The sequence below is a fragment of the Corvus brachyrhynchos genome, unplaced genomic scaffold (genome assembly GCF_000691975.1).
Source record: "Corvus brachyrhynchos isolate BGI_N302 unplaced genomic scaffold, ASM69197v1 scaffold36, whole genome shotgun sequence".
Classification (NCBI taxonomy): Eukaryota; Metazoa; Chordata; class Aves; order Passeriformes; family Corvidae; genus Corvus; species Corvus brachyrhynchos.
In genome coordinates, this window is record NW_008238441.1 from 786,987 (window position 1) to 813,652 (window position 26,666).

General features: G+C 38.9%; 1 protein-coding gene across 4 annotated transcripts in view; it reads left to right on the forward strand.

Annotated features, from left to right (window-relative positions):
- Positions 1–26,666, forward strand: part of KLHL13 (kelch like family member 13) — a 92,494-nt gene that overhangs the window by 17,915 nt on the left and 47,913 nt on the right. For 2 of the 4 annotated variants that reach the window (XM_017736635.1, XM_008635539.2), the window contains one exon: positions 7,826–7,884. In XM_017736635.1, the coding sequence (XP_017592124.1) occupies positions 7,865–7,884 (20 nt within the window). In that variant the 5' untranslated portion in view covers positions 7,826–7,864. Of the gene's footprint in view, positions 1–3,685; positions 3,705–7,825; positions 7,885–14,704; positions 14,823–26,666 lie in introns of those variants that run through there. The other 2 variants (XM_017736637.1, XM_017736636.1) reach the window with 2 other exon arrangements.

Here is a 26,666-nt window from a genome sequence, read left to right on the forward strand (position 1 = left end):
GGAGAGCTTCTATCACTAGTCCATGTTCTGTTTGATCCCTTACCTTATCCCAGATCTCGTCCCAAAAACACCCATGACAAGTTCCAGGAGGTTCAATATCAAAAAGTAAGTCTCGAGAAATACAGGAGAAACTTTGGAAAAGCCAGTTTAAAAAATGTTCTAGATCTCCGGGTTGCATTACTTTTTTTGTTTTGTTGTTCAAGGATTCCTTTAACTTCTAGATACATTTTTTTCTGTGGCTCAGAGAGCCCCATTTATCACGATTCTTCCATAGTCCAGAGAGAATATCCAAACCAAGATGAGAAGAGAGAGATCTAGAGTGGTTTTTACTCATGAATTTTCTGTCCTTAGGGATCGGTGACCTGCCTGCATTCCTCCACCATTTGCTACAGTGGGGATTACTGTAACATGCATATATCAAACCAGGAGTCCCGTGGAAAGGAAATATATATGGCCAGATTCTTGGTAGATGTTTCAGAGATGTTTATTTTTCCAGCCACGTGGCCGGGGCTCTGCCGAGGAACTGTTACAATCACGGGCCCCGAGGGTCCTTGCCCACACAGGGGAACACAAACCAACCAATCGGGAATGAGGCTGACCAGGGGCAGGGAAACCCTGTGCCTCCCCTCAGGTGGTGTATTAGGAAATTTTTGAGGTGGTAGCTGAAGGATGCTTTCCTGTGATGTGTAATTATATTGGGAAACTCCATTGTTACCCAGTGTATAATTATATCACGACTCCATTGTCATGGGATATCTTGAGTGCAAATTAGATTGAAATGTGATTAGACAAATTAATGGAAGAAAAAAAGTGAATTTTGAAGTGCTCAAGCCTGAATTCCAGATGCGGTTTGTGGGAGAAAGTCCCTAAAACCCTGGCAGAAGGAAGCTGCCAGAAGGCAGTGTTCTTTCACTGTCACTGCTCCTGCTGTTAGACAGCATGGCCAATTAGGTCTTCAGTCTGAGCTTTCCTGTCTGACTTTTGTGTGGAGCTTTTCTGATATGAAACTTGGTGTTTAATGGAGGTTAATTAAACAGTTCATGTAGCCAAGAAAGCAAGGTAGCTTTAAAGATATTGAGTGTTGATCAAAATATTCAGATATTTTTGTGCTGTTGGTAGTCTGAGACTTCCTAGTTTGAAGGATACATAAATATTTATGTATGTACATGCTCTGTATTCCTTACATAGCCTTTTCCAGATGTTGCAGTAGACTTCCTTAAATTAACACATTGAAAATTATTCTGATTAATTTTCCCAGTACAAAATAGATGACTTGAGAGACTGTGTGGGTGAGTAACACGTTTCGAAAGTGTCAACAATGTCTGCTGAAAACTTACACAATTTGTCAGCCTTCACTGGGACAGAAATAAGAAGGCTTTTGTGTTGTTACATATAATAATTTGGATATAGTCCACTGGAAATGTACATCTCTTGAAAACTCCTGCACTCTAAACTCTTCACAGCAGTGTAAATACTTAACATGCAAATGCTCAAATGAAAAAATACTTAATTTTCTTTTGTAGGACTCTCTGACCATGTCATGTTTAATTCTTCCCTGGGAGCAGTTTTTTTCCAAGGGCTTTCAAAAGCTGGTTTATATACTTGAGATGTTAGGCACTACTAAGGTCTTGAAAATATCAGAACTCTCTTTTGATGAACAAACTCTATAATTGTTAAATTCTTGTAGATCAAATTACAGAGCCTTATGTTCTTTATTAGGAGAGCTGACAAAGACACAGGAAGCTTAGTGCTTTGTACAAAGTAGGATATGTAACTCAAGCAGATTCTGCTAAGACTGATTTGGCTTTCTGAGAAGTTTGTTCAGCTTACCTGAAAAAGATAAATGTATATATTTGTAGAATATTAAGTAGCTTTGAAATCTTATCAGAATGCAGCTAAAGCTGCATTGATCGTGGATTGACTGAGCTAACAATTTAAGCTGTGCTGCTCAGAGGTAAGACAATCCTTCATTTTGAACTGTCTTATTTAGCAAATTCACTGTTTGAGAGGTAAGATAAGAAACTTTGATGTTCACAGATTTGCTCAGACAAACCATTTTCTGAGAGCAAATATCTGTAATGTCAGAGAATAATCACTCATTAGTGATGATTAAGAAAGAGGCATTTTAAGGGTAGAAATGATTCTTGGTACAAGTTGGGACATCTGGAATGATCCTGGCATTTTTTGTTCCCTGCCAATCAATTATCTAAACGTTGTATGGCTTCTCTTCTGGCTTTTCTTTCAAGGTGGTTATTGTAGCCAAAAAAGCTGGACTGTTACTGTACTGGTGTTCAAGATCCTTGTGTTTGGGAGGTTCTTAACGTCCATTTCTAGCATAAGTGTAATCAGAAATCCAAATCTCATTTTGCTTTTAAAACTGTTGTATTAGAAAATATCCATGTGCCACTAACTAAAGCTGAATGATCAACATGCGGAGCGCATCTCACTCAGCTCTCATGTCATTTGTGAGGCTTACGATAAGGCAGTGACTAGTGTTAGCTGTGTTGTGCGCTGGGTAAATTTCTGACCTAGTGTGTCCTGAATTGTCAGTTCAGTGTTTGTGCCATTTCAAGGTCTGCTCAAAATAGCTTTAGAAAGTAAAGGAAAACTAATGCCTCTGAGTTGATCAGCAGCCTGGTGTTCCCTTAGCTTCCACCTTTGCCCATAACATCACTGCAAAATTAGTAAGCTTGCTAACAGTGATGGGTGTTGCAAATCATACTGACTAACTTGATCTAGGAGTATTTTTCCCAAGCCTTTATTTGCGTATGTAGATTCTTCTTCTCCCAAGGATGTAGCTTAGGTGAAGCCTCCAGGTAATGGACATTGTTGATGGAAGTAACAGCAGGTGGGAGGGCTTGGAGTTCATGGAAAGTGATTCCAAGGTGGCTTGTCACAAGGATACTTGAATGGTAGCAATAAGGAAATACCAAGGATTCAATTTCTCAGTGATGTGGGTGGTTCTGATACTCTGGTGTGTGATATAGGAGAGGGTGCCAAAAGGTTTTACAGCAGAAAATGGGAAAACGGGCTTTAATGTTCTGAGCTTTTTTGCTTTTATTGCCTGATAATGTATACTGGCTATCCAGGAGTCACTTGTGAAGACTGGAAGATTTCACTCTGCTGCAGTGTATGTGCATTGTTTTACTAGGAAGCTTCACAGGCTTTTACCTCCTGTTTTTATCACTTGTTTCCAGTCTGATGTGAAATGGCCTTTTCATTAATGCTTCCAGAGTTCTAGTTGGTGCCTCTAAATCTGTGACATAGACTGTCCAGAATGGAGTTCCAGGCAAATGGAAGCAATCCATGGTGGGTAAGACTCACAACTTTGTACTGTCAGCGCTCTTGGGAGATAATGATTAAAAATCTTCCTCCAGTCACAAGCACAGAGGCAGAAGCTCGCATTGCCTTTAGGAGAGGGGTGGCATGGAAGCTGCTTTATTGTCTAGACACGGGCAAACAGCAGGAGTTATGGGCATCGCACTGGTAGGGGCCTGCTCTGTGTTGTGGCTATAGGAGCAGCAGTGGGAGGACAACAGCATTTTGGGCAGCTGCTGCTGCCAGACCATCTGGGTGCTGTGCACAGCTCTGAACAGTGCTTGGAACTGCAGCTGGGGATGATGAGAGGGTGCAGATGTTTGAGCCAAGAGCAGAAGAGACAGAGCAGTGCTGCTGTCCAGGGAACAGAGCTGATGTGAACCCAGGTGAGTCACTAACCTGTCAGGTCATTGTGGCTCTGGCAGGGAGCTGGCTAGTCTCACACGTGTTTTCCTGTGTTTTGGGGAACTGGTCTCTGCTGCATCCTTGTCCCCTCCCTGTGCTGGCATCTTAGACTCACTGTGACTGTGGTGTGTCATCTGCAGCCTATTCCTTGTCCCCCTCTCTTTGGTCCCAGGCTAGGATTGCTGTGTGTGGAGATGATCTTGTTAGGGCTCAAGGTAATGGGAGAGAAGTCCATTCGTTCCTTGGGACTGGATTATGCTATGCTGTAATTGCTGAAGCTCCCAATGTTGAGAGTATAATATAAGGGCATCCAACCCAGGTCTGTTAGGCTTAGCACAGCTATTCAATGTAATATAGCATTTTCTTCTTGCCTATGGTGCCATTTTAAACTGCAGGTGTTTTACTTAGGTGTGGTTTATATGCGGTGTATTAATGACTCTGTCTGCTTCAGGGAACTGTTTTCTCTTTCTGTGTGAGTGAAATACTACACCAAGAAGCTTGGGTTTTTTTAGTACTTGAAGTATTACTGAAGACTTCCAAGCTTGTGTGAGCATGCTGAAGCTTGTTTTATTTTGTGTTCCTAAAATAGGTTGAAAAAAATACTTATCAAACATATTTTTAAAGTACATTAATGAAGGCCATTCTGTAACTGCAGTTGACAAGCACCGTAGCACTGCTTTTGGTGGGTAAGACTTCTTTACAAATACAGTTGCAAAATTTCTGTTAGGATAAGATCTGTTCTCCTACCCAGAGATGTGTTTCAACAGTTTGTCATCTTCCTTTATGACACTGAGTTTTTCAAAATGCAGGACTTTGGCTGACTGAAGCAAGTTGGTAGCTTCAGTTGTATTTTCTGTAATCTATAATATGGTGCTTCTTTTGTGTCTGGACTCGATTTTTATGGAAAACGTTTAAGTACTTATATACTTCTGGTCTGTGGGTGGAAGTTAGTAAATTATTCTGCTTGGTAATGATTATCAGGTTATAGTTGATATAAGTTAATGCTGCTCTTGGGCAATGCAACTCTGATGCCTGTTATAAAAACTGGGAGGCTGTGCTATTCTCCGGAAATGTGTACGAAGTTCATGCTGAAAACTGCCTACATCAGGCTGGTCTGCATCTGACTTCTAAGATGATAACACTTTTTTAGGCATATATTCTCTGTGTTTAGAGAGGTTCTCTTATTATTATTTACTTAGAGATTAAAGCCATTCTTTTAAGAGCGTAGATCGATGTCAGATTTAATCAGTTGCTGCTGAAAGGGACAGTGCTGCTTCCTTCTCTCTTTGCGTGGTGGGTGCCAGGGATTTGCTGCAGCTGCCAGGCTGAGGCAGCGCTGGCTGTGCTGGCACTGCTTGTCCCCTGACAGCTGTATTCTGTTGGATTGTGCAACTGGGTAGTTTGGTCCAGCACGAGGTAGGCAAGTGGTAGTTGGGTCAAACTAAGTAACATGGGACTGTGGCCCTCAGTAGTGTTCCCAAGTGAGAATTCAACCTCTTCCTCCCTTGGATTTCATGAGCACTCTTGTTTTTTCAGCAGTTGTGTTTTGTTAATTTTTGATTCAGGTTTTCTGCTGTGCTAGAGGAAGGACTGTGTTACCACTGTAAATCAGGCTCAATCCCAGCATCCACTTTGTGATTTCTGAGAATAATTTAAAAACAACTTGCCTGCTGTAGGAGTGATGTTTGCTGAGGTCTGGCCTCTGACCTGACGAGTATTTCTCACGTTCCCTGGATGGTTGCATTTGCCCCTGAGGATGTGTGGGCTTGTTCATTTAATGGCTTCCTAGGCTGTGCCCTGCACACTTTGTCACTCCTTGGCATCTCTTGTGTCACTAATTTGCTGTTGTTTCCGAAGAGCTGGCTGTAACTGATACAAGTAACCTACATAAGCAGTGTGCACTATCAGCCCTGAATAATCTAGAGCTTCCTGACAGATGAATTACAGGCATAAAAATAAGTTTCACAGGGTATCCACCATGTGAGCTGCATTCAACGGCATATGACAATGCATGCAGTGTGTTTGCTTTATGGAGTTGGAATTGGAAGTAGTGTAACTTCTCAGGAATGCTCAACAATTTTACATGGGTCTCAACCACACCTCTTTTAAATTGTCTTCCTGTATTCAAGCTAAAGATGGTTAAAACAAATGTAATCGTTTATATAGGAAATGAATCCTTATTCATTAATATATGTACTTCTTTTTGCATTTATGAAGGAATGATGGCAAAATATAACAGCAGCTACAACAGCAAACCCTGCAACCCAGAGATCTCAGGACCTTGCACAGTAATCAGAAATTCAGCCCCCAGCTCCTGGCAGGGGGATGCAAGTTTGTGCTGGTGATCAGATTTGTCCTTTCTGTGGCAGAGGTATAAGCCGAGGTGTGAATTTCTGATATCTGTATGCTGGGAATGGAGAATCAACACTGAGGGTGATAGAAGCTCTATTGTTAAAGATAAAAGTTAACTAAAATTTTTCTGAGTGTGAAAAATTCTGTTTTAACATGGAATATTTTTGATCCCTTCATATTGTTGTGTAATGTATAGGTCTCATTAGAGAAGCCTGTGCAATGCCCACAGGATGGTAAAACAAGGACTGAGACTACAGCATCCATCCTAATTGCAGTAACCACATTGCACATCACATAGGACTTCACAAATAACAGAGTAATGATGGTAGGAGAACAGCTCAGGTGATGTGGCACTTTCTGAATGCTAGTTTTGTGATGGAGGATGGATAAAACCCATCCTGTTTACTCAGCAGACTTCTTTAACAGAGGAAAACCTAAAGTTTATTTAAAACAAAAGGATGTCCTGAGGTGTAGCAACACCAGGAGTTAAGAACCACTTTATTCTACCAACTGCTGTAGTGTCAGTGGGAGGGAATGGACAAGTTAGGTGCTGTCAAACAATTTGGTTTGATGCTGTCTCAGTTGTGGCATATTTAAAGTATTGCAAAGCATACACTGAATTTATAATTCATGCTTACAAATACTGTGTGCTATTTCCTTCCGCTAAATGTCTAAGTCTGCTTTAGCAAAATAAGATTTTAGACAGGCTCTTAAATTAGGAGAGGTTGTGTCTACTCTCTGAAGTCAAAATTTTATTTGTCATGTTACAGAGCAGTTGAAGGGGAGAGGATGAGATAGAAGCTTTTATTTTTTTTTATAGATAAACTGCTACTGTTTTGTGACCTTACCTAAAAACTTGCTTTTGTGTCTTAAAAGTATTGATTAAGAAAAAGGAATTTCTTCTTTGGGCTGTGAATTAATAGCAAATTGCTTAAAGAAATATCCAGTGCATACAGCTACTAAGTTTTTATCATTCAGTTATGTTTATAAATGTAAAATATGTAAAAGACCAAAAATCTGAAGTGTGGCTCTTTTCAGGGGTATTGCATAGTTCATATTTTGCAATGTTTGCTAATAAATAAATGTCAGCAAATAGAAATGTTACAACTTTTTCACTGTCCCTTCAAGTGGATGTATGATTTCACAAGCCAGAATATAGTCTGTAGTCTTTCATTTTGGTCAAAGGCTGTAAGATACCATACTCCTGAGACATCAAAAAAAAAAAGAACTAGGAGTTTGTTTATCAACTGTAGTATTGGATCTTAGAAATGGAAGTCATTAAGATTTTGGCCTCTTCTATACAAATTAATGTGATTACATCTTGCCTATAAATAATTTGAGCTGTTTCTCTCTCTCTAAAAAGGTGGCTTTAATGAGTCACAGCTTTCATTTTAGTAAATTGTTCATGGGATAGGCAGGCTCAGGAACAACTGGGTTAAACCAAGAGATTATTTGAAAAATCTAGGGCATGTGCGCTCTGTTCACTTGATTAGTTTTCATAATCCATCCTTGTTTCCACAGCAAAGAGCAGCCTAATGCATGCAAACAAGAAGCGCTTTTCTTGCTTTTGTGCTCCTTCATCTCTGTAATTTTACCAGGGAAAGTAAGTGAAATGGGGAAACAGATTGTGCATGAACGTTTGGAACAAATCTTGGTTTGTTTTGTGAAAATCCATGGGATCTGAGAGGCAGGTGCTATCTGTGGATGTCTGTGTGTGACTCTGCTTCAGTTCTTTTCTGTTTGCCCACAGGTACATGAAGAACAGAGGAGATATTTCCGCTTATCAGAGATGATGTGGAGAGACTCTTTGTGAGTAACTGACGTATGTTTTCTAAAAAGCCCAAAATGCTAATGTGGGAATTAATTTTTTTTTTTATTATTCTCTAACTTAGAATAACTGTGCCATTTGTCTAACACTTTTATTTGAGTCTGGAAAGCTGTGAGTGTAGAGCCCTTCATGGGAACCATGGACAAACCTGATTGTTGAAGGAAAGAGCTGGAGGACAGAGCAATGTATGGTTTCATAAGTGATTAACCACAATGCTTTACCTGTCTGTAGTGATCAGTCTACCAAAGGCTTTTACTGTTGACTGCTGAAAGTGTTCTAGACAGCAGTAAAACTGTTGACATGGTGGGTATGGGGAACCTTTAGCAGGGTTAACTTGTTACTTACAAAAGCTTATTCTGCATGTCAGGTTCTTAACGCTTTATTGTCCTCGTCCAATTTTGGATTGCAAGTCTATTACTGAGTCTCCTATAGTTCTGTGGCTCACATGCATAAGCACACAGACACAGGGATGGCTTCAGTAATATTAAGCCGACGACAAGCAGTTGAGAAGGGTCCTTGCTTAGAGTTCCACAGAAAGCAGTTTATTGGTACAACTTGTGAAGGTTTCTAGAGGCAAATGACTCTGAGTATGCAGCAGCTCAAGCTTGAGTACAGGGGTGTGGCTAGCACCAAGAGTCAACCGAGCTGAGCTGGGGTACATTACCATAATTGGACAAGGCATCCTGGGAGAGGCTTCTTTCCCTCACCATAACCTTAAGTCTTTGGCACCAGAGACTGTCTTACCAAGATCCCTCTCTGTCTCTTGTACCACTGGTCAATCGGCCACCACACAAGTCTGCTATATCTGCCATAACAATGATGGGAATAGTAGCAGTCAATGGAAGCTTTCCTGAAAATTTGTAGTTCTTGTCTGCTGGAATAAACAAGAACATTCGGGGATCAAGTAGCTAAACCACACTCCTAAAACATTACAGGAAAGGAAGAACCTCCATGATAACTGTACCTAATTAAGTACTTAAAGGATTTGCTTTTGTGGAGACAAGGTCAGTTTTAGAGACCACAATTAGGTGATGCAATGTCTTATTTTTCAGATGGATTCCATAAAAATGCTGTGTTTCTAGTGCTGTAGGCTCCTCAGCCAGCTCATTTCTTTGGAGTAATTAGTCCCAGTGTTTTCTTTTTTTTTTTTTCGCCAGTTTTCCAGTAACAGTTGTGGATTAAGCAGCATCTTATTTTAGTATTTTCCATGATAGTCTTTGTGCTTCTTTTTTTTTGTGTAAGTGTAATATGAGTAATGTGCTTGAGTGCTTTCTTTTAAACCGTAAACTTTGATACTCTGGAGCTGCTGCTTTGTTCTGATGATAATTATCTAGGAGAACAGTGCCTTTGTAGACAACTTCAGAGCTTTTCTTGGCACGAAAGAGCTCAAGCTAGAAGAGCTGCTCTTCCCTCAGGCACCTTAATTTCTAAGTTTTCCTATGTTTGTAGCATTAAAGCTACACAATGAAAATTTTTTCTTTGTTCTTTTCTTAAATTGAAGAAAAATCCTTTTATTACAATAGACTAGTAATTGCTTCAACTTCTAGGTAGGAACCAGTTTGGGTTCTTACATGTGATTGGCCTTTCTTGTTACCTAGATCTAAGAGAAAGGCTAAATGGTTTTTAGGCTTCCCTCTTCCTGGAACCTTTTGGATATTTTCATAGATGCGGTTTTGTGATTTGTTTAGTAACTAATTAAAAAAAAAAAGTCACTATTGCTTAATGTCCTCATTCTGGTTTGGCATCTGCAAATAGTGCCTGATTTGAAAGGCTGTCTTGCTTTCACTCAAGAGAAAATCAGCTTAAAGATAACATTGGTTTGTAGTCATCTTTCCCTTGGCTTCTTCCAGGATCTGCTTGCTGGTTCAGGAAGGCCCTGTGAGGATTTTTTTATAACAGTCTCCGGTCCAGATGCTGGATTCTTTATGAAGCAGCCACAGAAATCTTTGTCCTGATCCAGCTGACTTACCCAGGAGATAGTGTTGATTTGATTTACTCTCTTATGTTGAGATCGCTTGTGGACAAGGTCCGCGAAGTCTCTGCTGCAGTTGGCTGAGTAGCAACGATAATATGCAATATTCTTCATTATTTCATTATTTTAAAAATAAGATCTCTTTCATAGTATCTGCTTAATAAAATTGGAACTTGATAGAATTTTTTTTTTTTATCAAATGAGAAGTTTAGGTATAAATTTTCCAAGTATCGGTCTATATACCTTGAAGTGTTCTTATGGTGATGCTACAGTTACTGATAATACATACATTTTTCTTGGAGCTTCTTTACAGACGTTGACTGTATTTTAGTGAGGTCATTTTCAGAAAAGACTTTCTGTAAAGTACACAACAGTTATTTTGTGGAGCTGGCATTTAATTTGTGCAGGTGGTTGCTGTTAAGGACATTTTAGTTGCATAGCAGTCACCTTTTCATGGTCTGCAGCACTGGGCTGGGTCAGGTTGTGCTCTGATAACTTGAGTGGACAAGGCTCACAGCCAATGACACCCGCCATGAAGAGTGTTTTGGGATTTGCCTACATTGATACTCCTCTGTGTCAGCACTAGTAGCTGCAATAACAGGTAATATTTATGTGGACAGTTCCATTAGGTCTTATGGCATTATTGCAAGGGTGAATGTGTGTAAGATATAATGGGATAAGTTGTGAATTGAATAGAGATTAGTCTTCGGTGCAGGATGGAGCTGAAGGAACTGGTTTGTTTTCCCAGTTCTGCATGATCATAACCGTGGCTTTAACCTTTATGCTGTAATATCTTGAGAAGTATTTATCAAGTTTGTGGGCTGTATAAAGGAAATTGCTATTTGCCTGTTGCTATTGTTCTTTTTGTGGTTATTACTGTGTACTTGATGTGTAGAATTTCTGGTGAAAAATGGAAAAACATTTCACCTTTTGAATGCTCATGCGGAAGGCTTTAAAGGGCTTGAAATACACACTGCAACTTAGTCCATTAAGTTAAAAAGTAGCTTTTCTAATGAAGAACAAATGTACAATAAAAAGTTTTTCATTTTCATGTAATACTGACTCCTAAATTCATAAACTTCAGAAATATTAATTCTTAAATGTAGTGGATAATATTTAACATGAAGTTCAACCAAAACACAGATGCACAGCATTCCCTATGCTGTTTTTTTTTCTGGACAGGCTGAATGAGGGTGCCTTGTTTTATTTGACATCTGCCCATGTCTGAGTGAATCTAATTTGTACAATAGTAAAAGGTACTTGAGCTGTGCCCTTGGTAGTCAGTAGATCCAGGTGTGTGTGTGACAAGTTGGACACTGAAGGGACATGCTGTATCTAAGCTATTCAGTTTCCTCATGAATGGACTAATTAATATGTTCTGTTGGCCTTTCCTCTCTGTAACCATATAAAGCTTTATGCTCTTAAAATAATTGACAGTCAGCAGCTGGTTTCATATCAGGATTTTTTTCATTTGGTAGTGACGAGAAGCTGGGATCCAAATGTCATGGTCCTGTTGTCTTTGTGGAGACTATACAGGTTTTTCTTTCACTTTCCTGGATTTCTTACATACAGCTTTTTTCTTACATGCAATGCTTATCTAATCAAAATTTTGTCAGCAGAGTTTATTTCATCACTATGGATTTGTTAAGTGTAGGTGATAATGAATGAGCTTTAATATGCTGAAGTTGTAGCCACATGTGACTTATATGAGGGAAAGGCTTTATGAGGGTTGGAGAGTGCAGATGAAATGCAAGTCCTTTACAGAATACTGAAGAGATGGGAAATCTGTAAGTTCACAAACATTTTAAGAACACTTCTAAATAAATTGATTAGATGCTTTTGGGCCAGCCAATAAGCTTCATAATAATTTGATTAATTTCACCATAGATATGTGAATTTAAATTTGGTTCATTATGCAAATCCAGGCAGGAAAAAGTTGATCATCTGACTTAAAATTTGGAAGAATATTTCATTGAAGACAGTGTTTTAATACACATACCTCAGCATTGTAAAAATTCTGCTTTCTGCTACTTTATGTTCAGTGCAGTGGTTTAAGGCTGTCCTTGCACAGAGCCCTGACCTGAGGTAATCTGCTGCATGTAGAAATGGGGGAGTTTCAGGTCCCTGCCCCGTTTGAGGTGAGGTGTTGGTGGGCAGAGCTTCTGTCCCTGCTCTGTGTGAGGCTGCAGCAGGCTAAGCTGTTCACTTAGACACAGGGTCGAGGATGGAAGCAGTGTCACCTTCTAGGTCATTAATATGGACAGAAAAGCTCATTTGGAGCAGATAAACTTTGGAAGTGATGTACAAAGAGAGGAGGGACCTCAGATGACTTGTGGCAGACGCAAGCTAGTGCATTGAAGTTTCTGTAAAAGTGTGCTGCAGATATGTATTGTCCTACATCTCCCTTAATGTATTAACAGACAGGTCTGCTTCTCAACTTAAGTTACATAAATCTTTATGTAGAATGCCACCCTGTTTGCTTTGAAATTTTACAATGACTGGTATTGTCAGACTTGTCCATCTTGGAGTTCAATTTAGGAATTGGCCCCTAAACTGCCAAGACAGGGATTGAGCCAAGATGCCAGTGTACTTAGGCAGTGAAATAATCCTGTTTAGCTTGGAAGCATAGAAGCACAGTTGTGTTCCTGCAAATGTTATGCAGGGGTTGAAATTGCTGAATGGTTTTGAGATTATAGATTAGATTTCATTAAGGACTGTAGAAGGATTTTCCTTTCTCCAAGTAACAGCACAAGAGGTTTATTTTGCTGTGGTACAATGTCTTAATAGAGGTTGCAGTGGCTATGCAGTGAAGCAGTTTATATTCTGATTTGGTACAGGTGTCCTTCTGAGCTGTTTTGGGAAGTGTTTTAGGATGATGAAGGGAAAACGATAGATCTTTTGGAGCTTTACACTCTACACATTGGTACTGTGTCCTTTGCTGGGTTGCCTCCTGCTTGCTAGGGTGTGTTTTTCACAAGCCAGGTGTTTATGCTGCTTTAACAGTGGTCTGTGTGCTGTACAAGCTGATTTTGCAGTAGAATGGTTTACATAAAACAAGAATTACTTGCACTGATTTAAAATATGGATTTGTATTACGGAGTTCATTGTAGTGAATCCTGTTCTATTGGTCTCACTTCCTTTTTAGTGTACGTGGCTTACCTGAAATTCACTGCTTGTAAATGGCATTTCAGGAAGTCTGAACTGATCCAGCGCATGCCTACTATGTCTACAGCTGAATTTTGATGCACTCCTTAGTGCAACATGAAGTGTGGGGTTTTTTTTTTTTTTTTTTTATTAACAAAACTTCCTTAAAATTTAGTCTTTGGACAGTTTTGCACAACTTACTAAAAATTGCTTTCACTTCAAGGAGCCAAACTGAATAGTTTTGTTGTTGATTTTTATTTTTTTCTTTTTGTAATAAGGAACGGTTTCATAGTCTTTTCAGTTAAAGAGAAAAATCCATGGAAAATACTTTTTAAAATGTTGTCTGATTCCCGCTTTAATCCTTGCTTCTAAGCAGCCCTGACTCAACAGATGTTGCATGTGGGTATTTGCAGCTGATGGAAAGGCCTGAGTCTCTGCTGTTACTGTGCTAGCAGAGTGCTCTGCAATCAGCTTGCACCCCTTGTCATGGTTTTGGTGGCTTTTGATCAGAGATTACCAAGTTTTTGTACTGGGATTACAAGGGGCAAAGTGTTACCTTAACAATTGCTGCTTAATTGTACTTATAATGCTGTGCCTGTGCTGTGCTAGCCTGGAGCTCCCAATTCTTACTGTAAGAGCTTGTGGATTGTCTGGGGATTTGTGGAAAATCAACTTGAGTGCCTAAGAAGTGATAGTTGCCATATATCATCACTCTGACTGCTGAGTGCCATGTGCCATTGCCAGCTTGGTGTTGTTCTGAAGAAGAAATTATTATTGCTTCTTTTCTGGCACCTTTGTGCGTTAGGGGTCCCATGGAAGAGAACACAGAAGTGTTTGTTGGATGCTTTGCCAAAGGTTGATCTAATTGAGGGCAAAAAGTGTTGCAAAACCAGCAAAGCTGAGCCCTGAAGGGCATTGAAAGCAGCTTTTCATGCTGGATGTGGTGAGAGAAACCGGAGTATTGGATGGATGTGCTGTAGTAAGTTAATATGGCTGAAGAGACAAGGCAGGAAATCAGTTGAGTAGTTTCAAAGATTAAGAAATGTGGGGCTTGTCGGAAGCCAGAACAATTTAATTTTGTGAAAGATGGACTTTACCTGACTAGATAACAAGGCAGAAAAGGCTGCATCTTGAAGATGATGTAGAAAAAGTTTTGGAAAAAGTTGTTGTCTATTTGCCAGTAACTCTTTATACCTGCAGCGTACACTTCCAGAGGATGGCTTTTTCCCAGTTTATCCTAATTGATGACATAAATTGATAAAAGTAATTTAGCAGTGTAAATGCATTTGTTTAAGGCCATTGCTGGTCTGAATGTGTAAGTTTTTTAGAGAAACAGCACCCTTCATGTTTCCTATGTCTTCACTTTCATGCCAAGGGACAGGATCCTGCAACAGCAAACAAATTACCAGTCAGGCAAAACTGCATGTCCCTAGTGATGTACTGCTGCAGGCAAGATAAAAAGCATAAATGTAGATCTTTCCAAAACTTGAGGTAGCATGTGGATAGAAGAGATGAGATTATTTTGATGTAAATATTGTCACTTTCACCCAAGGCTTTATAAAATTAAAATGTCTGAAAACCTAGTTCAACTTTTGAATTTAATTTTAATTCTTGATGCTTTGTTGGCACAGAGAACAACTAGTAAAGTTTGGTGATTTTTTTTTTTTCCTTTTTTTATAATGCAGAATATTTTCATTGTGTGGAATGCTTTGTGGTGACAAAAACAACTTAATATTGATTTTCATTGGAAAGTAATTTGGTTCTTAACACGTTTTCAAGAGAGATTTTTGATGAAAAAATGAGGTAAGTGTATCCTTGTGAAGGGAGCAAGTCCCATCTTCTCTACAAGTACATTTTAGATATTGGAAACTTGTCGGTAAGTGTATCCTTGTGAAGGGAGGTACTCTACAAGTACATTTTAGATATTGGAAACTTGTGTTTAGATGTGATTCTATGTTTTAGAATGTCTCATCTGCTTTGTGGCTTTCTGTGATTTAGGATTTTTTGAAACCACAAGACTTAATTTCTTATAGGAAACAGGAGATGGACTCCATAGATCTACAGCAGTCATTTAATGCAGACTTGATTACCTTAACCTGACAGAACTTCCAGCAACCTTATTTCAGTGTCTTTTCTTGAAATTAGATCCTCACTTAAAACATAATTGTTCTTTTATAACATGAACATGGAAGCTATAACATTGTTTATATTATCTTGTGCTGTACTTTGCACACCCGTAATGGTAGTTTGGCTGATGTGGTTAATTTATGTTGGAGTGACTGGGTCCATTCTTTCAAAAAAACGAGAAAAATAATTATTTTTGTAGTGCAGGATGTTTCTGTAGGAAATTTTTGAGCTCCATGCTCAAATATCTTGATTAGTTTTCATGGATTTTGCAGTTGAATAGGGACATCATACTTAAATGGAAAGGAAAAGGTAAGATTAGGGGTCTTAAGTTTACGATGAAATGTGCTGCTGGTACAAAGATTTCTGACACTGCTTTGTAAAGGAACTTTACATCCTGACATCCTGTCAGGAATGATAGTTTTGATTTGGTGTTTGTCTGAGAAAGTGACGGGGATCCATCATGTGCTTTTCTTCACCGCTGTACAAAATGTAACAGCCTGGCTATGCGTGTTTCAGTATATTGGTAGGATTTCTTTTCCTTTTAGGTGAGTGAAAATATTACTGCAGCAAAAGGCATCGTTCATGACTAGGATTTTCTGCCATTTAAGGCTTCCACTTTTTTCGTTTGGATTGCTAATGGCATTTTAGACCTTTCATTTAACTAGATTAATATAACCATTTTGAGCATTCATCTTAAGAATAAATGCTTGATTATTTCTGTTCCAACACATGTGTTGACATTAAGCAACACTCTTTTAGCGAATTTAGACTGAAGAAATCTTATTAGTTTCTGTAGTTTCATTCACTGATTTTGTGTACTTTTGTCTCAGTCTAAACAGGTAATTAATGGGAAAACAGTTTAAATTATTGAAGTTATGTCTTGGCAGTAGCTAAATCAGTCTTGAAGAATGACCAAACTCATCAGTATGCTGCTCTCTGCTTCTGGGGGGATTTTTCCTTACATATTTGATTAGAAGCAACAGATTTTCTGCCTTTTTTTTTTTTTTTAAATTTTTTTTGAACAGGCACACAAGTACCTTTTGTCTGCTGAATGCATTTATGGTGATTTGAGCATATTTAGTCTCAGGTTTCACTTTTCAGACTTGCATACTGCTGTCACTCTGAGTGCACACAACCTCTTAGTAGTGTTTTGGTCAGTCACATTTCTGCTTAGTGTGAAAAATGGCTCTTTAATGAATAATGCTGTGAAACTTTGAAGAAAAAAAGTTATAAAAGCTTTCCTTAGAGCAGAGTTCTTATTTATGTGTTCTCTCCATCTCTGAAAGCTTCCAGTCTCTAGTAATCCAAACCAGTACCTATTCAGTCCTATTTCCTTCAAGTTACTCTTTTGTACTTCATTTTATTTAGCAGTCATCTCTGTGTTCTTAGCAGTGATGTTACAAATATTTTCAGTCCTCACTAGGTTCATAATTTTGTCCTTTGTTCACAGGCATGTGCACTTGAATACTTTAGAAGTCCATTGCCATGTGAAGCCTTTTGAATATATTAATGTAGGAGTTAAAATTAGAAGATCAAGAACTAGAAAAAAGTTCCGTGAATTTTTTCTTTTAAGGAGATGATAAATTTCTTACCTTATTTATTGGATGCTTGTTTTTGTTACATCTGGTCTCAGTATGGTGTGTTTGACAGTGTTTATGCTTGTTAAGGGGGAAAAGGGTTCTTAATTTCAGTGGAAGGATTAACCTCTTCAGTAAAAAGTTTTTCTTCAGTAAATGCTTTTAGCTCTCCAAATTACCTTTTTTTTAACTGACCACTAAAATGACCTAAGCATTAGTAGAGTCAATATAGCTTTAGTGTTGACTTGCATTAAAAGAAAATATCTGTAATTTTTTTCAGTTGCCTAGGTAAAAGAAATGTTTTCTTTGTGATGGAATATATGATAAAAAAGCAAAAGTTCCTCTTCTGTGACTAGAAATTAATATGCAGGCTTAATGAATGTATTGAAGCATGACACAGGTATACTCCTGTCAATTCTTTTTTTTTCATTAAGAAAGAACAGTGGTTCAAAGCAGAAACATTCTCTTGCATATTTAAAAGCAGGGTTTTGGTTTGGGTATGTTTCTGGGTTAACTGCAGTTCAGTTTCCTCTAGACATGGCTGTGTGTTCTGCCATCTGTCCAAGTGCAGCTTTAGTGTGTGGTTTGTAAACCAGTGCCTTTTGCACATGAATTGTTTGCAACTTGGACTTCATGTGGGAAGCAAAGAGGTGTGGATCTAAAATAGGTCATATTTTATTCTAAGAAGGTCAATTGCTACTTTTAATGGGATAGGTGAGCTTGCAATCTTCACTGGCTGCTTGGAAGGTCTGGCTGGCTTGTAGGATGTTCAATATACTGTAAGCAGGCTTTTTCTGAAAATCTCTTTGGAAAATTCTCCATCTGATGACACCTTGTTAGCAGTGTAGTGTAATCTCATGCTGATTGTCACTTTCCCTTTTGTTTCCTATCTCTGTCTTCTGTCACTTGGGTGGATCTCTACTGGTTCTAGTTGTTCTCCTGATGAGTGGTGGTTGTAGGGTTATGAGTAGTTGTTTCCCTGCTCTGTTTGCTGTTTATTTGAATGCATCAAGTTAAAAAGAAGGGCTTTAACCAAAGCAACTTCATGCTTATGGGTAAGATGCTTTGAAGTCCTAAATCTAAAATAATTTACTCACATAGTGGGTGCAGCTTTGTCCCTTTGAGAGAGTATGGTATTTGTTTGTCTGCATGTAATTTATCCATTGTGATCCTATATTTAAACCGTGTGTATCACTTCTGGGTACAAACTGGCATAGCTCTTATATTGACAATGTACAAAACATTACAAAATAACCTGTTTTTTCAAAAATGAATCATTTTAATATGCAGTTTTATCTGCCTTAGCTAGCAGCTGATCATTTAAATGAACACTTTTGAAATAAAAGTTGTAATCTTGAAAAACAGCAATGCTGTCTAAATTGCTTACTCCCAGAAAATTCTTTTGGTGCTGAAGTTTAGCTCTAATCAATGTCCCTCCATTTAGTCAAAATGGAAGAATTGCATTATCTGCTATTCATAAAGGGAAGGGAAAAGAATAAATACAACTTTTCTTTGGGTGTGTCTGACCTGTTTTATTTAATTTTGCTGTTAACAGAAGAAGTGACCTAATTTTGAAAAGAAAAATGTCCCTTTCTTCATGGTTACCAAATAGTTTGGTACTTTCTATACTTAAAACAAATGAAAGAAACCGCACCCCACCCCAAAAAACCTGATGGGTATGTATATTTCTGCCTTATTTGAACAGAAGAACCCCCCCACACCTGAACACAAAACCACCCTTGCATTATAAAACTCAACCAATCAAACCTCCTACTTTTTTTTAATGCTAGAGGTGTTCTGCCTGTGTATGTTCATGTGTGCAGCTTGGTAATACATTTCCCATTATTCCATTGTCATTGGACATCTGGGATGTCTCTGATTCATGTTGTAGTTCATTTGGATGCAAAATTGGTCATATCTTGGAAAATAATCTCACAGTGGTGGAGACTGTGCTGGAAAAACAGGATACAAAGTCTTGCTTGTGTTCACTGTATGGAGAGATCAGTTTTGCATCTGAAACTGATCTGTTTTAATGAGCTGCACTTTAAGCTTACTAATGTTCTTAAGGACATCTTGTAATAATGAGAAGTGTTGGGTTATATTTACATTAATGTCCTGTTCTGGAGAATGAAAGTTGAAGCAACTATTAAGTTTTCATGTGATCTTCAGAGGTATTATACAGGTATCCTGCAGGACCAGCGAAAGCCGTTCAGGGAAACAGCTCAGTTTTTCAAACAGTGTGTTCTACAGCCTGGTGACTTCCAATCCCATAAATAGACACACACTGAAATCTGAAATCCAGCATCAGTATGATTCCTGCAGATAATAGCAAATTTAATAACTGAAGGCAACAGTGCACTGTTAAAATGTCAATGTCTGTCACGGAAAACCTTCAGCTATAACTACTGCTGTTCTGCCTTGTCACATTATTATGTGTATATTTATGCCTGACCTTCCTATGGCATTGCTGAAATTTGAGCATCTTGCTAATCTCCTTCCATTTTCCCAAGCTATGTTATCGCATCCAGCTCCATCGTGTTGGATTCCAAGTGTTTTCAGCCTGCAACTACTCTGTTCCAAATTCCTGAATTCCGCTTTAATTCTTCTGCTCCAGCTCACCTGTTACAGGGTGGTTGAATCCAAGCTGACAGCCGGGTAGGTGGAGGTGGATCAACCAAGGATCTGGGAGGAAATTTAATTTGAAGTGAATGTGTTAAATCTTCAGATGGTCTCATTTTGCTTCTGTTGTCCCAAAGAGCACAGAGGTCATGTATCAACAAGTCAGCAAGACCCTCAGAAGCCCAGCTGGACAAGGAGCAAAGCCATGTTTGGTGTTGCTTAAATTGATGTGACTTGAGTGAGTCAGAGCAATGTGGGAGTGAAGCGGAACATGAGAGCTGAAGCAGAGGAGTTTGCAGGCTTTGTAAAGCTGCTCTCTCCTGGCTGGAGCAGCATCTTTGCCTGTTGTCTGGGCTCCTCTTTGCTCTCACAGCCAGGTTTTCTCCTCTCTTGTTCTGTCTCCCGGTAATTAGAGTGGCAGTGTGACACTGTTCAGTTCTGTTTTCAGATAATTAGAGCTCGGCCCATACAGCAAAGTGTATGGTTGTCTGTGTTGGGTTTTGCTCAGGGCGTTTGCCAGGACATCACTGGTCTGTCATTGGGAACCGGAAATCCTTTTCATTGCTGCTCTGCAGTGGGGTGTGGCAAAGACTTTGGCTGACGAGGAGTAATTATGTGATGCTGCTGGCTTGGTGTGCAGTTGGAGCAGCCATCCCTCTGCTGTATATGCTTCAGGAGTAATGAGCAGTGATGCTGGAGAACAGGAATGGCCTTCTTCTCCAGCCAGTTAACTGGGTTAGAAGACTGTTACAGAACTCAGGAGCAAAGGGAGGGAGGAGGGTAAATGAATTGAATCACATTGCTGGAATTTGCTGTGAAAAAGAATTTGTGCGTTCAACACCAGAAAGCTAAGACTCAATAATTTTAGTTAATTTTACTTCTGCTCTTTGGATTCTGTAGGCTTTCATCAGATTAGAGTACTGAAGTAAAAGCTTAGTCACATTGTGCCTTGTTCTAGAGTGTTGATAAAAAACAATTATAAATAGGCTGCTTATCTACGGATACTGTATTTACTGATTTTACACCCAGATGCCTGATATAATGAGTGAAAATCCTGAAAAACTTCTTAGCTATTTATCGAATGTAATTATTTAAAATACTTGGTAGTCTTCAAATAGGTCTTTTCCTTTTAATAAATCAGTCTTTGATTAGTGCCATCTGCACAGCCCCCTGTCACCCAACAAAAAAATAAATCCCTGAATGGACATTAAGTTCAAGATCCAGCGAAATTTTGTCATGTTTTAGAAATTTCTCCCCAGCAGCTGCTTTTTGGACAACAAGGTGTTGGTATTTTGCTTATGTTTCTACTTTAGTGAAAGACTCAAACAGAAGAAGGTATGTTTGTGCATGTTGCTTGATTCAGGACATGAGCCAGAACATAAGTTCACAGAAATTTGATAAGAAGCACTAAAGAAAGAACGGTCTTCTGTAACAGTGTTTATGTAAAACTCCTGGGTTCATAGTTGCTGTAACTGTTGGTTTCCCTGCAGGGGAGATGCAGGGAAATGTCAGTGTTTACAGAAACTCTTGTGGCAAATGTTCGTCTTACCTTAAGCTACTAACTGCATTTTGCTTTGAGTTCAGTACTGACCCTACTGAATAAATATCTGGTTTACTGCTTGCCTTCCTCCCTTCCTGATCTGACCTCTGTATCCTGTGCTTTTGGAGTACTGTATGTTTGTCTCAGCAGAGGTTTACCACCTGTCCCCAGAATCAGTCTTGCCTTCTTTTCATGTTTTCAGTATATGCTGTTCAGAGGCCTCCAAAGCTTCAGCTTTCAAGAATTTTAGTGTCATGAAAGTACTGAGTTCCTTTGAGACTGCCTTTTGAATCTCTAGACACCAACACTGCTTTCAGTATAAGGTTTGAAATTTAGAATCAGTGTTCCAAGTGAGTGAAGAAATGCTTTGGTAAATTGCAGAAATCTACTCGTTTCCAGTTCTAAATGTCTGTAGATACATGAGGACGCAGGAGCAGCTCAGGCATGACTGATGTTAGTGCATGGCTTTTTTCTAGAATTATTTTAACAGTTGGTTATGTGGGATTATGGTATTGCATTTTCCTGGCAACACTTCATGCAATATGCAGCAAGACTTTGTTCAGGTGGTTGCAGTGACATTCTGCCTGGTCTGAGTTACTCTCATGATTCTCCTGAAGTATTATTGTGCAACTTTGCTGTTGTATTAGTTATTTCAGAGGTTCTTGTAAAATCTTTCAGGCAAATATAATACTGTTTGCAGCATGATTTATGGTGTTGCTTGTGATGAAAATCATGGTTTGTATTTCTCGTGGTGTGTGTATAGTCTCCTGCATATTATCATTCTGTCTTGTGGGGGCAAAATTGTAATTTCAGCATCTCCAGAAAGTGAAACTGCTGAACTTCAGAATGAGTAAAATATACTGTTATTGGAAGAACGCATCAAAGCAAAGCTTTGCTTAATGTAAGTTTTGCTTTGTTTAGAGATCCAGAAAATTGTTATACCATGGGACACATACTGCAGAGAGCTGAGTAAACATGGCTGAAAGAATATGCAGAAGTTTGTGGGAAGATGTGATGAGCAAGTGGGCATGCAAATAGGTGTCCTTGTATTTCAGCTGTCTTATGTTGTTTCTGCTGTTTGTACATTAATGCCTGAGCATGGTCTTGGGTTTGTCTGATTCTTACACCAAACTTCCAAATTCTGTTTTAAATTCATATAGTTAAACTTTGTAGTTCAAAATTACAGTGGAACATTATAGTCAGAAATACCTACTTCTGTGTCAGAGATTGTCTAAGATTGGAGAATCACTAGATGTTTGTCTCGGGAGTGATTGTGAAGCATCAGTTGACACACTTTGGAGTCAGTTATCCACTTAATTTGTAAATGTTACTTCATACCTAATTCTATGTCTTCTTTCTTCCTTCACTGAAGCTTTTTCTGCTTCAGAAACTGTTGGTGGAAATTTGACATCTGGAAAAAGTTTTATATTGAAGGCATAGGTTGGAAATGATGAAAAATTTCTTGAAGTCATAGCTTAAATTACATCTTCCTTTGTGTTTTTATCAGTACAGAGTTAATTGCATAGATCCAGGTATAACACAGGAGGAAGGGGGTTTATAGTTGTTTTTACATTACCATGCATGTGTCCCACTACAGCGTCAAGTATGCTTTGGGTAGTGGGAGGTGAGGTGGAGAAGTTTGATTGCTGGCCTTGTATGTGAATGCGGAAGTCACCTACAGAGCACTGGGTACAAGCCACTTCTGTTTTAAACTGTTTTTCTCACTTTGCTTCAGTGAATCTGTTTTGTAATAAATGGTTATTGAAAAACTGCTGGTGGGATAGCTGCAGCATGTTATGTGAAGACATTTCTACTGTTTCGTTTTTTATCCACCAAACCTCTGCTAGTATTAGTTTCATGCAAAGCTTTCTCTTTATTGTGTTGGAGAGCTGGTGAATAAGCACCCGACATTTACCGTGCTTTTTGTGATGCTATATACTCTCAGTGTATTTCTTCTTCCCTCTCTGCACCCCATGCTGTTAAGTCCAATATAACAGTTGATTCTTGTACAGAAGCCATTCCTTAAGTTTTCTCAGCCTTTTCACTCTCTGACTTTCCCAGTTCTTTGCTGTAGCTGGTGAGATGGGGCAAAGGGTAGAATAGCTCATGTCTCACACCAGGTAAGGTGTGGGAAGGATACTGTGTTTGTCAGTAGGTGTCATAGAATATCCTGAGTTGGAAGTGACCCCTAAGGATCATCAGATCCATCTCCTGGGTAGTACAGGCTTAGGAACGTTGAGGCTGGGCACAAACTAGTCCAAGCTAGCTAGTCTTAGCTGTGATGTTGCACAGATCAACCAAAGCTTAAAAAATGCAGTATTTTTCATTGGTTTCGTAGATGAAGTGAGTTTTCTGTTTGTACTGTTTTGGTTTTTTTTTCCATTTAAAATGGGAATGTATTAAAATATTTGTCTTGTCGAGTAGTTCTTGTGAATACCAGAAGGTGGCATAACTGTTTTCCTAAAAGCAAGAAATTCCAAAATGCAAGGAATGTGCATGATTCTACTACTCTTGATTTTAAAGCTATTGGTGAAATTTTGATCTAAGGGAAGTTGGATCAACTTAGATCTTAGCATTTAAAAGAATTGTTTAAAGGTATACCCATCTGCCTTTTTTTTTTTTTTTTTTTTTTTTTTAAATGTGAAATCCTTTTGTGCTGGTTTTTATAGGTAAAGTTTTTGAAGCTGGAAGTAGTTTACCTGAAAATGCAGCAGGAGGGAAGAAAGAGATCATCCAGTATGTGTGCAGTGAAATTCTTTCCTGAGGTGTTTTACAGAATCCCAGTTTCCCATGAACACGTTGTTTAAATAGCTTACTTTATCAATTTGCAAAATGAGACCAATTCCTGTTTACTATAAGCTCTTTAGCAAGTGCTATAAAAGAGTACATTATTAGTATGGTAACATATAAATGATAGTTTTGTGTGGTAGCACCTCCAACCACAGGCAGATTCTTAGGCATACTAACATTAAGTGTTAGAAACAGTAAGTATTGGTAAGAGTGTGCAAAGAAGACCAATGAGCCTTTTAATGACAATCTATTTTCAGGTAATATGTATCTTGTTTTAATTGGAAGCTTAGTCTTTGTGCAGTGTTACCCTGCCTTTATTGACAAGCTGATGTAAGAAAGTATTAGATACCATCTCATTTGATGCTTTTCTTATTAGTCTGTCTATCAGGCAATCATCTCCACTATGGTGTTGATCAAAAAGTAGTTACATACACTTTATTGGAGGTATTGTTTCCATTCAATGTTGTAGGGGGACTCACTCCTAGAGCAAGTGCACTGGGCATGATGGGCAAGGTTTTGGCAGTGGGGTGTCAGTGCAGGGGTGCCCTGTGCCAGACACAGCTGGGGTTGATTTTGCGTTAGCCCCCCTTTTTGTTAGAATACTTACGTTAATTGGTGTAGGACAACCCTGAAACTTCTGAAGGAATGAGATACATGGGATTTTTTCTCCTTCCTTCAGCTCCCTCTGGCAGACAAAGTCCCAAATTACACCTGCTTTACTTACAATTATTTCAGAGAAGGGCTTGTCCCAGCTCAAAGTTAGCACAGTTGCTTGGTGTTCTCTATGTATGCTTCGAAAAGATATTTTCAGCTGTAGAAAAGTACGTTACTGCAGCTGCAGAAGGTGCTGAAATACAGATATTTCTTGATTTAGCTGACTCTTGCACTGTGACTTTGTGCATCACAGCTGTGCAATGCTATTTCACCCCAAGGACCTCTACACCACACACATCTATCATTTTTTTTTTCTCTAATGTGGTCTCTCTGGAGTCTGCTGTGATTCACTAGAGCAGCACAGATGAGAACGATGTGACTGTTTTGCATAGGAGCCTAGAGTTATTTGCAGAATTTAGAATGTTTTTTTCCTGACCAAATGAGGTGGGTGGAAGGAAGTGGTGCAGCTGTGCTGGTGGTGGCTGTCACTGGGCTGAGCCTCCCACCCATCTCTCTGCAGTCTTCTCCTCCTCTGAGCTTCATTGATTTATTTTCAGTTCTGTGTTTCTGAAGGGGAGTTTGCCAGGTGAAGGGATGTGGCCATGTGCAACACTATAAAGATGTAGAAAACTGTCAGGAGTTGTGTGGAGTGCTGGTAAAATGACCTGTAGAAGCTGCTACATGGACATTGGTGAAAGCACTGAACTTCGCTTCTGAATAGGAGTCAGATGTCTGAAGTTTTATGAAATAAAGGTTTATAATCAGGAGACTTTAAACTATTTGATTTAAATAGTTCATAGTTTTTAAAAATGCAAGTAAGATTGCCATTCTTCCATGGGTCTTTCTAAAATCAGGTTGTACTTTTCTTGCTATGTACAATTATTTTATGCAAAGCAGCATGTCCTCTTTTGATCCTAAATTATCCAGATTGTCACTAAATAGGTAATTGCAGAGTTCTTCCAATCTGCTAAGTGAATATCTTAAAACTTTAAATCTGCTTTTGGAAATGAATTAGTACCTTGTATATTTGCCCACCACAACAAATCTGAAATTAATAACTGGCATATTTCAAAACTTTGGCTAGGAAATGTGGAATTTTCTTGAAATTTATGTTCTCAGAGCTGCTAAAGATGAAAGCAGTTTGTAACTTTCTGTCCATAATTTAATTATTAAACAGGACTTTTGACATTTAGTGATTTAAAAGTAAAATACAGCATATTTCAGAGAAATTGAACTTGTTTTTGTGATAGTATTTTTTTGTCTTCTGGAAAAATCTAAATGTGAGCAAGGCATGCATTTGGAAAGTTTCATGTGTTTTTTAGGTGTTGATGACCGCTCAGATTGGGCTAATTCTATGGCATGAACACACTCATTGATTGTACACCCTCCCTACACCCCATTCAGCTCAATGTGAAAGGCTGTGGCCTTGGGTCCTTCGTATAACGGCACTCAACAGCGGGAACTTGCAGAAAACCTCTTTTTGCCATAAGGTGATTAGATATTTTCTGAAGAGGTAGTATCCAGCTCTGCTGAAATCTTGCAATTAAAGCTGTTCCACACATTTAGGACTGCAGGGGTGGTTGCAGGTATCCTTGAGGTGTGCATGATCATTGAGCTGCAAACACACATCTTCAAAGTGTCTTTGCTCATGGCTGCCTTCCAAGTGAAAGAACCAGTGAAAACGATCCATTTTTGTCAGTTGTCACTGTTGCTGTTGTGTAGGGGAGTGCCTCAAAAAAAGAGGCTTGGTTTGCTGAGGAAGGGAGGATCCTGAGCAAATGAACTAGGGAGTTACCCCATGTTGTCTTTTGGGAAGGAGTCTTTGGACTACACCTACTTTTGTCAAATGGGATGAGTTGATTCCTGATTGCCACTGGCTCTTGAGGAGTGTGGGGGGATCAAGAAATCTAAAGTTTAGTACAAGACTCTCTTTTCCCCTGCACTGCCTGTTCAGCTGTTCTAGCTTTGGTACTAATTCTACCTGTTCTGATGGCATTTATTTGAAATGATCTGTGGTCTTGAAACTCCTTTTCTAGTGTAGAGAAATTACACTTTTTTTCTCTCACTGAATGTGAGAAATTAACACTAGGGATAAACAATTGACATTAGTGACAAATTTGAAATTGAACTTTTTGCTGCTTAAGACTTTCACATGTCCCTGTGTGAAGGCAAGCTGAACTTTAAGGTCAAATTGCTATTTCATAAAAATTTATATTTAATATTCTTCACTGTGTCTGATAGCAGGTAATTAAATTGGTTGCATCTAGGTGTCTCTTTTGTGACTCCTTGAAGGAATCCGGCTAGCTGCAGTGCAGTGGCCATGGGCAGCAAGGTGCAGCA